At 48.0% G+C, this 11,857-nt stretch overlaps 1 protein-coding gene across 1 annotated transcript in view; it reads right to left on the bottom strand.

Annotated features, from left to right (window-relative positions):
* C3 (complement component 3) overlaps nt 1–11,857 on the bottom strand; it is a gene marked incomplete at its 5' end in the record, with an annotated part of 29,683 nt that overhangs the window by 4,012 nt on the left and 13,814 nt on the right. Inside the window, 9 exon segments of the mRNA XM_015564295.1 lie at nt 161–319; nt 2,112–2,275; nt 4,408–4,564; nt 6,062–6,160; nt 7,159–7,318; nt 7,628–7,703; nt 8,139–8,342; nt 9,178–9,264; nt 9,359–9,425. Of these exon segments, the coding sequence (XP_015419781.1) occupies nt 161–319; nt 2,112–2,275; nt 4,408–4,564; nt 6,062–6,160; nt 7,159–7,318; nt 7,628–7,703; nt 8,139–8,342; nt 9,178–9,264; nt 9,359–9,425 (1,173 nt within the window).

The raw sequence follows: 11,857 nt of genomic DNA, 5'->3' as shown, positions 1-11,857 counted from the left end.
TTCTCCTTTTCCTGGGTCTGCAGGGAGTGGGGAGAGAAGAGAAGGTGTTGAGAGCCAAGCCTTCCATGGCTGCAAAGGTCACCTGCCCTCCCTCCTACCTCCTGCAGACTCTGACTGGCTGGAAGATGAGAGCGAGGAGGGAATGGCCAAGAAGCTGTACCTCTACTGATCTCAGGAGGCTAGCGGATTCCCAGAGGATGCGGTGCGTGACCGCAGAGCTGCGGCTGGGCAGGTTAATGGACACATGCAGATTCAGATCCTCATGGTCAGGGACATCCCTCTGGTATTGGGCCAAGGCTTGGAACACCATGAAAGTGGCCTAGAACCCATGAGAGAAGAAGAGGGTGATTTGAGAGACAGACAGAAGCAGCCAGAACCTGCTGGGGGATGAAAAGTTTCAGCTTAGAGCTGGGCCACTGAGACTGTGGCCTAAAATGCACCAGAGGGGATGAGAATAAGAATGGGGGTTGTTATATACTGAGGACATGTTCTAGAACTCTCTCAGTGAGAGAGGCTCAGTTTAGTGCTTGGTGACACTAAGATTGTGACCTAGCCGGGACCAGAGGGCACAAGGGTAAGACTGGGGGTCATTAGACACTGAGGACATCTCCTAGAATTCTCCAAGGGACAGAGGCTTACACCAGAGTGTGGAGACACTGAGCATGTCTAGATACATGAGAAAGTGCAGGCATAAGACTGAGGGTCTAATATGCCTAGCCCGTGGACACTGGCAATAAGGTAGGGAAGACCTGAGGGGCGAGGAGGGGCTGGAAGGAGTGAGGTGGGATGGGGATGAGAGATATCTGTAATATCTTCAACAATAAAAATATATTAAAAAATGAATAAAATAAAAACATGCCAACAGCTGCTACAACAACAACAAAAAACCCCCACAAAAAAACCAAACAAACACAACAACAACATGTAAGGTCTAGTAACACTGAGAATGTGGTCTAGATCCATCCAGAGAAGAGAGTCTAATACAGGGTTTGCAGACACCGAGAATGTATCTAGAGCAGCCATGGGCAAACTACGGCCCGCGGGCCGGATCCGGCCCATTTGAAATGAATAAAACTAAAAAAAAAAAAGACCGTACCCTTTTATGTAATGATGTTTACTTTGAATTTATAGTTCACACAAACACTCCATCCATGCTTTTGTTCCGGCCCTCCGGTCCAGTTTAAGAACCCATTGTGGCCCTCGAGTCAAAAAGTTTGCCCATCCCTGATCTAGAGCCCATTTGTGCATAAATAATAAAGTTGGAATCTGGGTACAACTGAGCATATAATCTAGAATCCAAAAGTGACACTGAGCCCTGGCCAGGTGGCTCAGTTGGTTGGATCACTGTCTCATGCATCAAAAGGTTGCAGATTCCATCCCCGGTCAGGACACATATGGGAAGCTATCCATTGATGGTTCTCTCTCACATCAATATGTTGTTTTCTCTCTCTCTCTCCCTCTTTCTTTATCTCTCCCCCTTCCTCTCTCTCTAAACCCATAAACATCACTGGATGAGGATGTTTTAAAAAATCCGAGAATACCACCAGAGAGAAAGGGGATCAAATTGAAGCCTGAGCTTGCTAGATTTGAGGTTGATGAAACCATGATCTAGAACCCAGCTGGAAGAGAGCAGGCTTTGACAATACTCTAGAAAACTGAGAACATGATGTAGAACCCATAGAAAGACTAGGTAACACTGGGAGCCTTGTGGAACTGAGTGCATGGTCTAGAACCCGCCAGAGGGAGAGATGAACTTGATGATTCCCTATAATAATTGAGAATTGGTCTAGAACCCACCAGTGAAACAGAATAAGATGAGAGGCCTGGTGGAACTGGAAACATGGTCTAGAACCCATCAGAGAGAGCTCACCCTTGAACCCTGGCCTTGAGAATGTGATCTGGATACCAGGACGGAAAGGGAGCTCAAAAGACAACTTGGGGCATCCAGAATCCATAAACAGATTTGTAACCAAACCAAAACACAGCAAAAACCTGATTTCTCAACTTCATTTCAATCAACTGCCTCTCTTGGTCTCAGCATCTTATCTGGGTGGCCAGCCAGGCCAGAGGAGGTAAGGATGCATTTGCCTGGGGGATGTGGGACCACTTGCCTGGGTGGAGCCATAGCCACCTCCGTAGTATCTCTGCTCGTTGAGCCAGCGCACAACAGGAGGTACAGAGTCAAAGTCTTTGAGCAGCAGCAGAGCCAACAGGGCATAGGATGTGGCCTCTATAGTGTGGAGCCTTTGGCCAGGCTCCTCCCAGCGGTTCTTATCTACGAGAGAGAACACCAGCCCCCATGCTCACTGCTCTGTCCAGCCTGGAGGTAGTTCAGAGAAAGCTCAGAAACAGACTTGTACTAGACCTCTTGGTGTTCAGGTGTCCTGGCCCACATTTGTGGCTTTCAGTCTGCTGGTTCCTGCCTTACTCTCTTCCCTCATCAACCTTTACTCTTTTGTTTAAATTCTGAACTGCAGCTCCTCTGATCTATGGGAGCAGATTCCCTAAGTTTTCCATGCTCATTCTTGCCTCTGAGCCTTTGCGTGTTCTGTTCTCCTTTCTTGAAGCACCTTTTCTCCACCTGGCACAATTCGGCTTCAATGGCACCTAAGACAGAGTGAGACCTTTCCTTCTGTCTCTGAAGCATCCTGTGCTTCTCCTGTCCCAGCACTATGATGCTCTACAGAAATCTATTAACTCAATTTCTTTCCTCAACTGGAACGTGAGGCCATGATGGCAGGGGCTGTGCCATATTCACTGCAATGTCCCAAGTGCCTAAGAAAGTACTCATGACAGAGACTGTCACCAAGAACCATTCCCTCCTCTTCCTGGGCACAGAGTTGGACTACATCTGCCAGAGGCCTTTGCAGGTAGGTATGACCACATAACTGAGCTCTGGCTAATGGAATGTGCAAGGCAATTGATGGGGCCCCTTGCATGGCTGGTCTACCTCCCTTGCACAGTCTTCCTGACTGTTTCCTTCTGCTTTAATAGAAGGGATTCTGAGGCCCCGAGGTGGCAGAGCCATGAGAAGATAGAGCCTGGGTCCCTGCATCACTGTATAGAGGAGAGCTGCTTCACCCTTTCCAATCTAGGACCTCTTGGGGGATGTCTGACTGTGGTTTAGGCCTGATCCCTGGGATTGGGCCTAATCTGGCAGTTGGACATCCCTCTCAAAATCTGGGACCACTGGCTCCTAACCACTCATCTGCCTGCCTTCCTGATTGCCCCTAATACCTCTGCCTGCCTACCTGATCACCCCTAACTGCCTCTGCCTGCCTGCATGATTATCCCTAAACTCTCTGCCTGCCTGATCGCCCCTAACTGTCTCTGCCTGCCTGACTGCCCCTAACTACCTCTGCCTGCCTCCCTCATCTCTCCTAACTGCCCTCCCCTGCCAGCCTGATCTTGGCCCTAACTGCTCTCTCCTGCTGGCCTGTTCACCCCTAACTGCCTCTGCCTGACTGATCACCCCTAACTGCCCTCCCCTGCCAGTCTGATCTCGCCCCCAACTGCCCTCCTCTGCCATCCATTTTGGTTCTGATTGGTAGTTTCTATGTAGGTCAGCGTCAAAAGTTCCGTCGCCTAGGCAGCCATTGGCTCCTCACAGTTGACCCAGATTTGGTTCTGATTGGCCAGTTTCTATGCCAGCCAGCGTATCTGGGCCTACCAACGGGGCCTTATCAGAGGGGCAGGGCTGATCAGCAGCCCCAGTGGAGACCTGGAGTGAAATGGAGGTGGAGCTGTTGGCCAGGCTGGGAGAGAAAGAAAGGCAAGTTCTGATCAAGGGCTGCCACAGAGGCTATGGATCAGAACCTGCCTCTCTCTCTGCAGGTCTCTCTCCTGGCCTGATCTGCAGCCCCCTAGTCAGTCAGTGCTGGATCAGGGCACCTGCAGTGGCCCCAGTCAGTGCTGGGTCACCATGGCAACCCAGCACTGACTTCCGGTCTGGTAGACCCTTCGGTGGTAATGTTACAATCCTGCTCTTTATTATATAGATAGTAAAGGCAATAACAACATCAGTGATAGATCTCTTACTATGTGCTAGACATTCTCCTAACCACATCACTCATTTAATCTTCACATCATTCTTGTGATGTAGGTATCGTTTTATACACAATGTCCATAGAGGTTAAGTGGATTGTACAAGATCACACCGTGAGAATGTAGTAGAGGGTGATTTGATTTTGAACTTGAATCTGTCTGATGTCAGAGCTCATGTCCTTGCTCCTGTGTCATAGCAAGTACTCAACAAATAGTTGTTGAATCATGCAATGGACCTATTGTGTCATGCTTGCAATGAGGACTTTTCACACCCAGGCTCACTCTTCCCAGCTCAGCTTGAAGCCATGCAGCCCGGTTTCCCCCAGCCACATATCTCTCCTTTCCCACCAGGCTGCCTCTCACCTGTGGCTGCTTTCAGAAATGTGTTGAGGAGAGGGCCCTCCAGCTTGCCCAACTGGGCCAGGGCATAGCCAGCAATGGCCACAGCATACGGTCTCTTCAAGTTCATGTAGTGTGCTTGAATGAAGTCTCCGGCCTTATTGATGCTGCCCCCAAGGCTCTATGAGAAAAATATTGGGTACTCTGGTCAGGTGGGCACTGCTGCCCCAGAGAGCTGACAAGGATCACACAATCACCACTTCCTGGGCATAAGGTTTCTTGCCTTGGTACATATTTGTCTTGGATCTGTCTATTTTTAAGGGTTCCCCTGACAGTTTAGCCACTGTGCACTGCTCTGTTACTGAGTACCTATCATGTTCCTGGTGCAGTTTGTATACCAGTGGTGTGCTAATAAATATTTAATAACCAGTTGTCTAGTCAGTGCAGGGCGTGAGGGTTTGGGGAGCTAGCTTACTGATTGCCAATGACTGTGGTGTAAATACTCCCACCATGCTAATTTCAAGCTACCAGTGTGACATACCTTAACAGAGTGGGAAAGAGATGCCCCAAATAGGCACCCAGGGTTAACACACCACTGGGTTCACCTATTATCTAATCATCATCGTCATTGTAGCTAACACTATGTGCTAGTCACATACCCACTTATCTAATCTCAAAATCCTATGAGGTAGGTTTTATGTTCATCACCATCCCTACTGCACAGAGAACACTGAGACCCATGAGATGAGTGCAGAGGCAGATATGCTTTGTAGTGTTTGCTGATTTTTATAGTGTAAATACAACCACGGCTGATTTCAACCTACCAGTATGGAGTCACTGACTGTAGAATTGGGAAGAGATTATAAAGTATGTCCACTGTATAGGTACAACAGACATAAATAACCTCAAGATCATGGATGATGATAAAAGGTAGTAAAATAATTAAGAAGTGATGAATTTTTAGTGTTTACTACCTTTATTGTTGTTTTTTCTTAAGTGATTTGCCTTACCCTGTTTTTTACATAATGTAGCTTACACATGTGTTACATCTAGAACTCAGAGAGTCCTAAAAATACAAAAATTATTATACCCATTTTACAGATGCACACACTGAGGCCCAGTAATGGGACGTCCCTGAGAGTAATGATCTAAATGTACGTCTGTCTGACCCCACTGCCCTAGAGCTGTCTCTTTTCTATCATACTTTATTTCAAATCTGCAAGGATTAAAACAAGGTTCCTCTGGCCTTAAAGGTAATAGCCTTTCTCTCCTCCCTCTCTTTTCTGGGGTCCTGAGGAGGGAGAAGCAGCTGTTGAAGTTAGGATCCTGGAGTTCCCCACTTGGAAAGCTAAAGGTCAAACAACCGGCTCTCAAAACCCTAGGACAGCGGTTCTTAACCTGTGGGCTGACCCCTTTGGCGGTCGAACAACCCTTTCACAGTGGTCACCTAAGACCATCCTGCATATCAGATATTTACATTACGATTCATAACAGTAGCAATATTACAGTTATGAAGTAGCAACGAAAATAATTTTATGGTTGGTTCACAACATGAGGAACTGTATTTAAAGGGCCAGAAGGCTGAGAACCACTGACCAAGAACAAAGCAGATGCCGAGATTACAGAACCTCCACAATCCCTGTGCCTGGGTAGGAGAGGGGAGGGCAGGCACACTTACGTTGATCTGTCCCTCGCAAATATCTTTAGCCTCCTGCAGTGCGATGAGAATGAAGGCTGTGAGGGACACATCTTTCTCCTCAGCATCATTCAAGCCACCCTAGGGTGTGGAGGAGGGAGTAAGGATGGGGTCACCCATGTGCCCCTCATGCCAATCACGCTCCCTGTAGGATCAGCGGGGCAGGGCAAGGGTGGGTCTCTCCCCAGTGTCTCAGAGGAGGGCCGTACTCTAGTATCCATTCACTCAGTCACTCATTCTGTAAATGTTGCTGGTGTTGTGGGTAAGATGGCTCCAGCCCTCATGGAGCTCCCCATCTCGTAGGAGGGACAGGCATGAACTAACCAGCTCATCACAGATATATCATTACAAACTGTCCAGAGCTGCACAGAAGTGGATGTGGCGGTGAGAATGGATAGGGGGTGGGTCTGAGAATTGATAGTGGGGGTGTGTCTTGGTCAGGGCCGTTGGAAAGGTGTCCCCAAGGGATGACAGGTGGAGCCACAATCTGAAGAGTGATTAGGACTCAACTGTCAGAGGGCAGCGGAAACATGCCAGGCAGTGGGAACAGCATGTGCAAAGGCCCTGTGCCCAGGAGCAAGGCTCCAGCAGTACAGTGGAGTGTGGAGAGGGAAGGCTGCGAGGCTGGAAGCCCGAAGGTCAGACTGAAGCGGTGGTTTGCTCACTTGAGCACACGTCAGCATTACCTGGAGTCGGGGGCTTATTAAAACCCCAATTCCTATGCCCCACCCCCAAAGTTTCTCATTCATGCATCTGGGATCCAGCCCAAGAATGTCCATTTCTAACAAACTTATAGCTGATGCTGGTGCTTTTGGCCTGGATACCAGAGTTTGAGAACCACAATTCTAAGGACTTCTCAGATTTAATGAAAGCAATGGGGGAGGGGGCTAGGGAACTTTCATTTTGCACTGGGCCCTGAGGTCTCTGGTTTTTGCAAAGGAGAAGTGACATTCATGGCTCCCTTATTTCTCTGTCCATCCCAGGCTGGGAATTGGGCAAATGGCAGACGGAGCCTGTCTCCTGTCCATGTGGGGGCACTCAGGCAGTCCTCTCCCCAAGCCTGAATCCCGGCCTCTTACAGTCATTTGTGGTTGTCCCACAGGTGAATCCTCCTGGAAGACTCCATCAGGCCTCTGCTTCTCCAGGATCAGCCATTTGATAGCCCCACAGATGACTTCGGAATCGATGGCGATGAGGTTGGTGGCCAGAGAGAAGACCTTGACCACGTAGGCTGTCAGCCTGGGGATGGGCACAGAGCATGAGCTAATTGGCTCTGGGATCCAGAGACTGCCATCCCAGCCAAGCAAGGAGCAGAGTGGGGCAGGGCCTGCTCAGGTGTGCCCAGTATCCCGGGCCAGGTCTCAGGACCCAATGTTGCTTATAGGCACTGCTTAGTGACGGTAGGTCACTCAACTAGTGGGCACCTTGACTCTGAAGGTGGAGGGGTCCAGAGGCACAGCGCTGTGTGTGGGAGGCCAGCCTAGATCACCCCAGGCCAGGGCCCAGGCCCTGCTCAAGGGGTGCAGGGCCAAGGATGGGCAGGCTCACCAGGTGCTGGACTTCCGACTCTGGTAGGCCGCAAAGGCCTTGTTGGGATGTCTGTAGCTCAGTTGCGTTGTGTACCCTGCAAGGAAGAGAGAGGTGTCACTGGGGGAGTGAGGGCTGAGTGGAGGCAGTGGCTGGTGTGGGTATGCCAGGAAGGAGAGAGGCTTAGAGAGGAAACAAGAATTCTGTGAAGGGGGGAAGGTGAGGTTCAGAGAGGAAAGTGGGGACTCAGGTAAAGGAGGAATGTCTGGAGGGGAGGGGAGCTTATAGGGTGGAGGGAACTCTGCAAGGGTGCAGGGATCAGAGTGAGGAGGAGTAAAAGCTTCTCAGAGGAGAGGGGGTTCAGAGAGAGAAGGGCTCTCAAGGGAGTTCATTGGGAGAGGGAACTCCGAGTAACCAGGGTCTCACAGAGGGGAGAGCAGGATGTCTCAGAGAAGGGGCGGGGCCTCAGAGGAGGATGGAGCTCAGAGAGGGGCCTCAGAGTGGGGGCCTCCAATAGGGGAAGGGGACATACCCTTCTTGATGAGCTCCACAGACTCCTGCCGCTTGCCAATGCCAAGCTTCTCCCACTGCTCAGAGTGGTCCAGGTAGTGCACCGCGATGACCGTGGGCGTCATGCGGATCATGTTCTGCTCTCCACAGCCCCCGGGGGTCACAATGAGGTGTTTCAGCCGCTCCCCATCAATGGCGTCCTCTGCCATCTGGGCCACTGGGGTCCCTGCAGCCAGGAAGAAGGATGGCGTTCAGGCAGCAAGACCTAATGTGGGCTGAAGAGAGTCGGTGCTGCCCCCAGCCTTCCCAAGCTCCAACCAGCCAGGGCCAAAGAGTCAGGGAATCAGGGACAGCTGGCGGCTGGAGGCATGTGACTGAACGGGGCAAGGGGGGGTTGTCCCTGAGTCCTCATGTGTCACCAGTAGTAAAGCCAGCCTTCCCAAGCTCCAACCAGCCAGGGCCAAAGAGTCAGGGAATCAGGAACAGCTGGCGGCTGGAGGCATGTGACTGAACGAGGCAAGGGGGGTTGCCCCTAAGTCCTCATGTGTCACCAGTAGTAAAGTAATTCTAGGAACAATGGTCATGAATACGTCTATCATGCTTAATGCCATTTGCCATTTGCCAAGCTCCCTTCTAAGAGAACACTATATAGCATCTCATTTAATTTTCCCAACAATCCTCGAAACAGGTACCACTATTTGCCTTCATCACAGATCAGGAAACCAAGAGTTTCTGTCCCAAACCTAAGAGCTCAGAGGTTGCAAGGGGCTTTGCTAGCTCCTTCCTGTGCCTTCTCCTCCCAGTCCTCCATCCTGGGCAATTCGTTCCAGAATTTCTGTTCTTGAACTCTATCACTTCTCATTGAAGCTTCTTTATCAGCAGAAGCTAAGTACTGCCTGCAGCCTTCTGTGAGCACATCAAGGAGGCTGTTCTAGCACAGGAGAAGGAGAGAGGCGCCCTGGTTCAATATTTCCGGCAGTGATGGGACCGGGAGCCCTCTTGAGGGGTCATGGCTCCCACACCTTCCTGGGCCCCACGGGGTTGGACCAAGGCCATCTCACCCTGCAGGAGGATCCTGGTTTCTGATTCTGTGTCAGGGACTTGGTCACTGAGGTCAGCAGCTTCGACCTCCACTCGCTGCACACCGTCTGTCGGTGGAATTGGAGACACCCTTGGCACCAGCCTCTTTTCACCAGGCCCTGCACACCACCCAGGCCTCACCCCACTCCTGCGCTGACTCACTCTGGCCCAGGTGTTGTGGATCCAGTGTCTTAACGGCCACAGTCTTGTTCATTCTGATTCCTTCAGGCTAGACAGTGTTGAGGGAAGGGGGAGTTGGTTGAACAAAAGGACAGACAGAGCCACAGCTGGTCAGCAGGGCATTGTTCTGGGGATTACTGTAGCCTAGATGGCATCTGCCAGTCTTAGCTGTGTGACTGGGAGCCAGTTACTCAACTTCTCTGTGTCTCAGCTTCCTTCCTTATAGGGAGAAGGCAATACAAACATCTACCTCATACTATTGTACAATATAATAACAACATTATAAATTAATAACAATAAAATAGTCAAGCCTTTAGAAATCTTCCTATGTGCCTAGAAGCTTCCTTTATTCTGATTAACTCATTTAATCTTTATAATAAGGTACTGCTATTATCATTCCCATTTCAAAGATGGGGAATTGGGCCCTGGTCAGTATGGTTCATCTGGTTGGCCATTGTCCCATACACAGAAAGGCAGGTTTCAGGCTTGATCCCAGGTTTCAGGCATGCAGGAAGCCGCCGATGGATGTATCACTCTCACATTAATGTTTCTCTCTCTCTCTTTGCGTTCTCTCTCTTTCTCTCTCTTAATAAAAGTTCTTAAAACAAAACAAAACACATAAACTTATAATGATGGTAAAATTGGAGAACAGAGAGCTGAAGTAACTTGCCCAGAGCCACTCACCTAGTAGAACAGAACTGGAATATGAGCCTGGCAGTCTGGCTCTAGAGTCTGTTTTCAACCCAATGCCTCTCAATGGGTTAAATAACATAAAAATAAAATGGAATTTTAAAAATTAAATTAAATTAAAAAATAAATTGCAATAATTAATTTAAAATAAGTGAAAAAAATACAAAAAGTAAACATATTAAATTAAAATTTTAATTAATTAGTACTTGTTTTAATCCTTACCTGAGGATGTTTTTATTGATTTTTAGAGATATAGGAAAGGAGAGAAAGAGAGATATTGAATCAAGAGAGAAACTTTGGTTGCCTCCAGTATATACACTGACTGGGGATAGAACTTGCAATCTGGGTATTTGCTCTGACTGGGAATCAAACCCTCAACCTTTCCGTGCATGAGATGACTCTCTAACTATATGGGCCAGGGCTAAAATTAACTTTTTAAACAAATTATTTAAATAAATAATAAAATAAAAGACTGTGCTTAAGTACTTAGCAGTGTATGGGGCTATCTGAATTAGCATCAAAGTCCCAACACAAGTCCTCATATGTCTTCAGGTAAGTCTTTACTGTGGATACACCTTTTTTTGCCTTCCAGAACCCATTCTCCTTTCACCTGGTAATAAATCCCAGATTTTCCTTTGCAGACTGAGTTTCTTCACAAAGTGTGCTGGTAAATATTTAAATCCAGCTGTCACAGAAGAACAAATCCAGACTTGCAGCACTATCAATTTCCTTGGTGTAAATATCCCCACCGTGATGGATTTCAAGCTACCAGAGTTAGTGAATACAGAATTGGGAAGAGCTGGCCACGCAGGTTTCAGCACTATTTGGTTTTTCTTTCCCACCAGTGCCTATGCTGGGCCATATTGGGATCCAAGGCAAAAGAAAAAAATGTGTGCCCCTAAATATATACTTGAATGTATTTTTTTAAAATTAAATCTTTATTGTTCAGATTATTACAGTTGTTCCTCTTTTTCCCCCCATAGCTCTCCTCACCCAGTCCCCACCCCACCCTCTGCCCTTACCCCTCCCACTGTCCTCATCCATAGGTGTATGATTTTTGTCCAGTCTCTTCCTGCACCCCACACCCCTTTCCCCCCAGGAATTGTCAGTCCACTCCCTTTCCATGCCCCTGGTTCTATTATATTCACCAGTTTACTCTGTTCATCCAGCGCACGGATTTTGTGCACTGGGCCTCTAGTTAATAATAAATCATTTAACCCTATTACTTAAAGAACTAGAAGGAGAATAACAAGAAAAGCCCAGAGTAAGTAGAAGGAAGGAAATAATAAAGATTAGAGCAAAAATAAATGACATAGAGACTAAAAAAAATACAAAAAACCCAATGAAACCAAGAGCTGATTCTTTGCAAAGATAAACAGGATTGATGAGTTGTTAGCCAGACTCATCAAGAAACAAAAATAGAGGACCCAAACAAAATGAAATGAATGCAGAGAAGTAACCACTGACACCACAGTAATACAAAGGGTTGTAAGAAAATACTATGAACAACTATATGCCAACAAGCTGGGCAAGGTGGATGAAATGGACAAATACCTAGAAAAATACAATCTCCCAAAACTGAATCAGGATGAATCAGAAAACCTGAATAGGCCAATAACAACTGAAGAAATAGACGCATTAATTTAAAAACTCCCAGCAAACAAAAGCCTGTGTCCAGATGTCTTCATAGGGGAGTTTTACCAAACATTCAAAGAAGAACTAGCACCTATACTCCTCAAACTATTAAAAAAAATCCAAGAGGAAGGAGCACATCCAAGCTCCTTTTATGAG

This window comes from Myotis davidii, unplaced genomic scaffold, assembly GCF_000327345.1.
Source record: "Myotis davidii unplaced genomic scaffold, ASM32734v1 scaffold341, whole genome shotgun sequence".
NCBI lineage: Eukaryota > Metazoa > Chordata > Mammalia > Chiroptera > Vespertilionidae > Myotis > Myotis davidii.
This window is presented reverse-complemented; position numbering and strand designations above follow the sequence as displayed.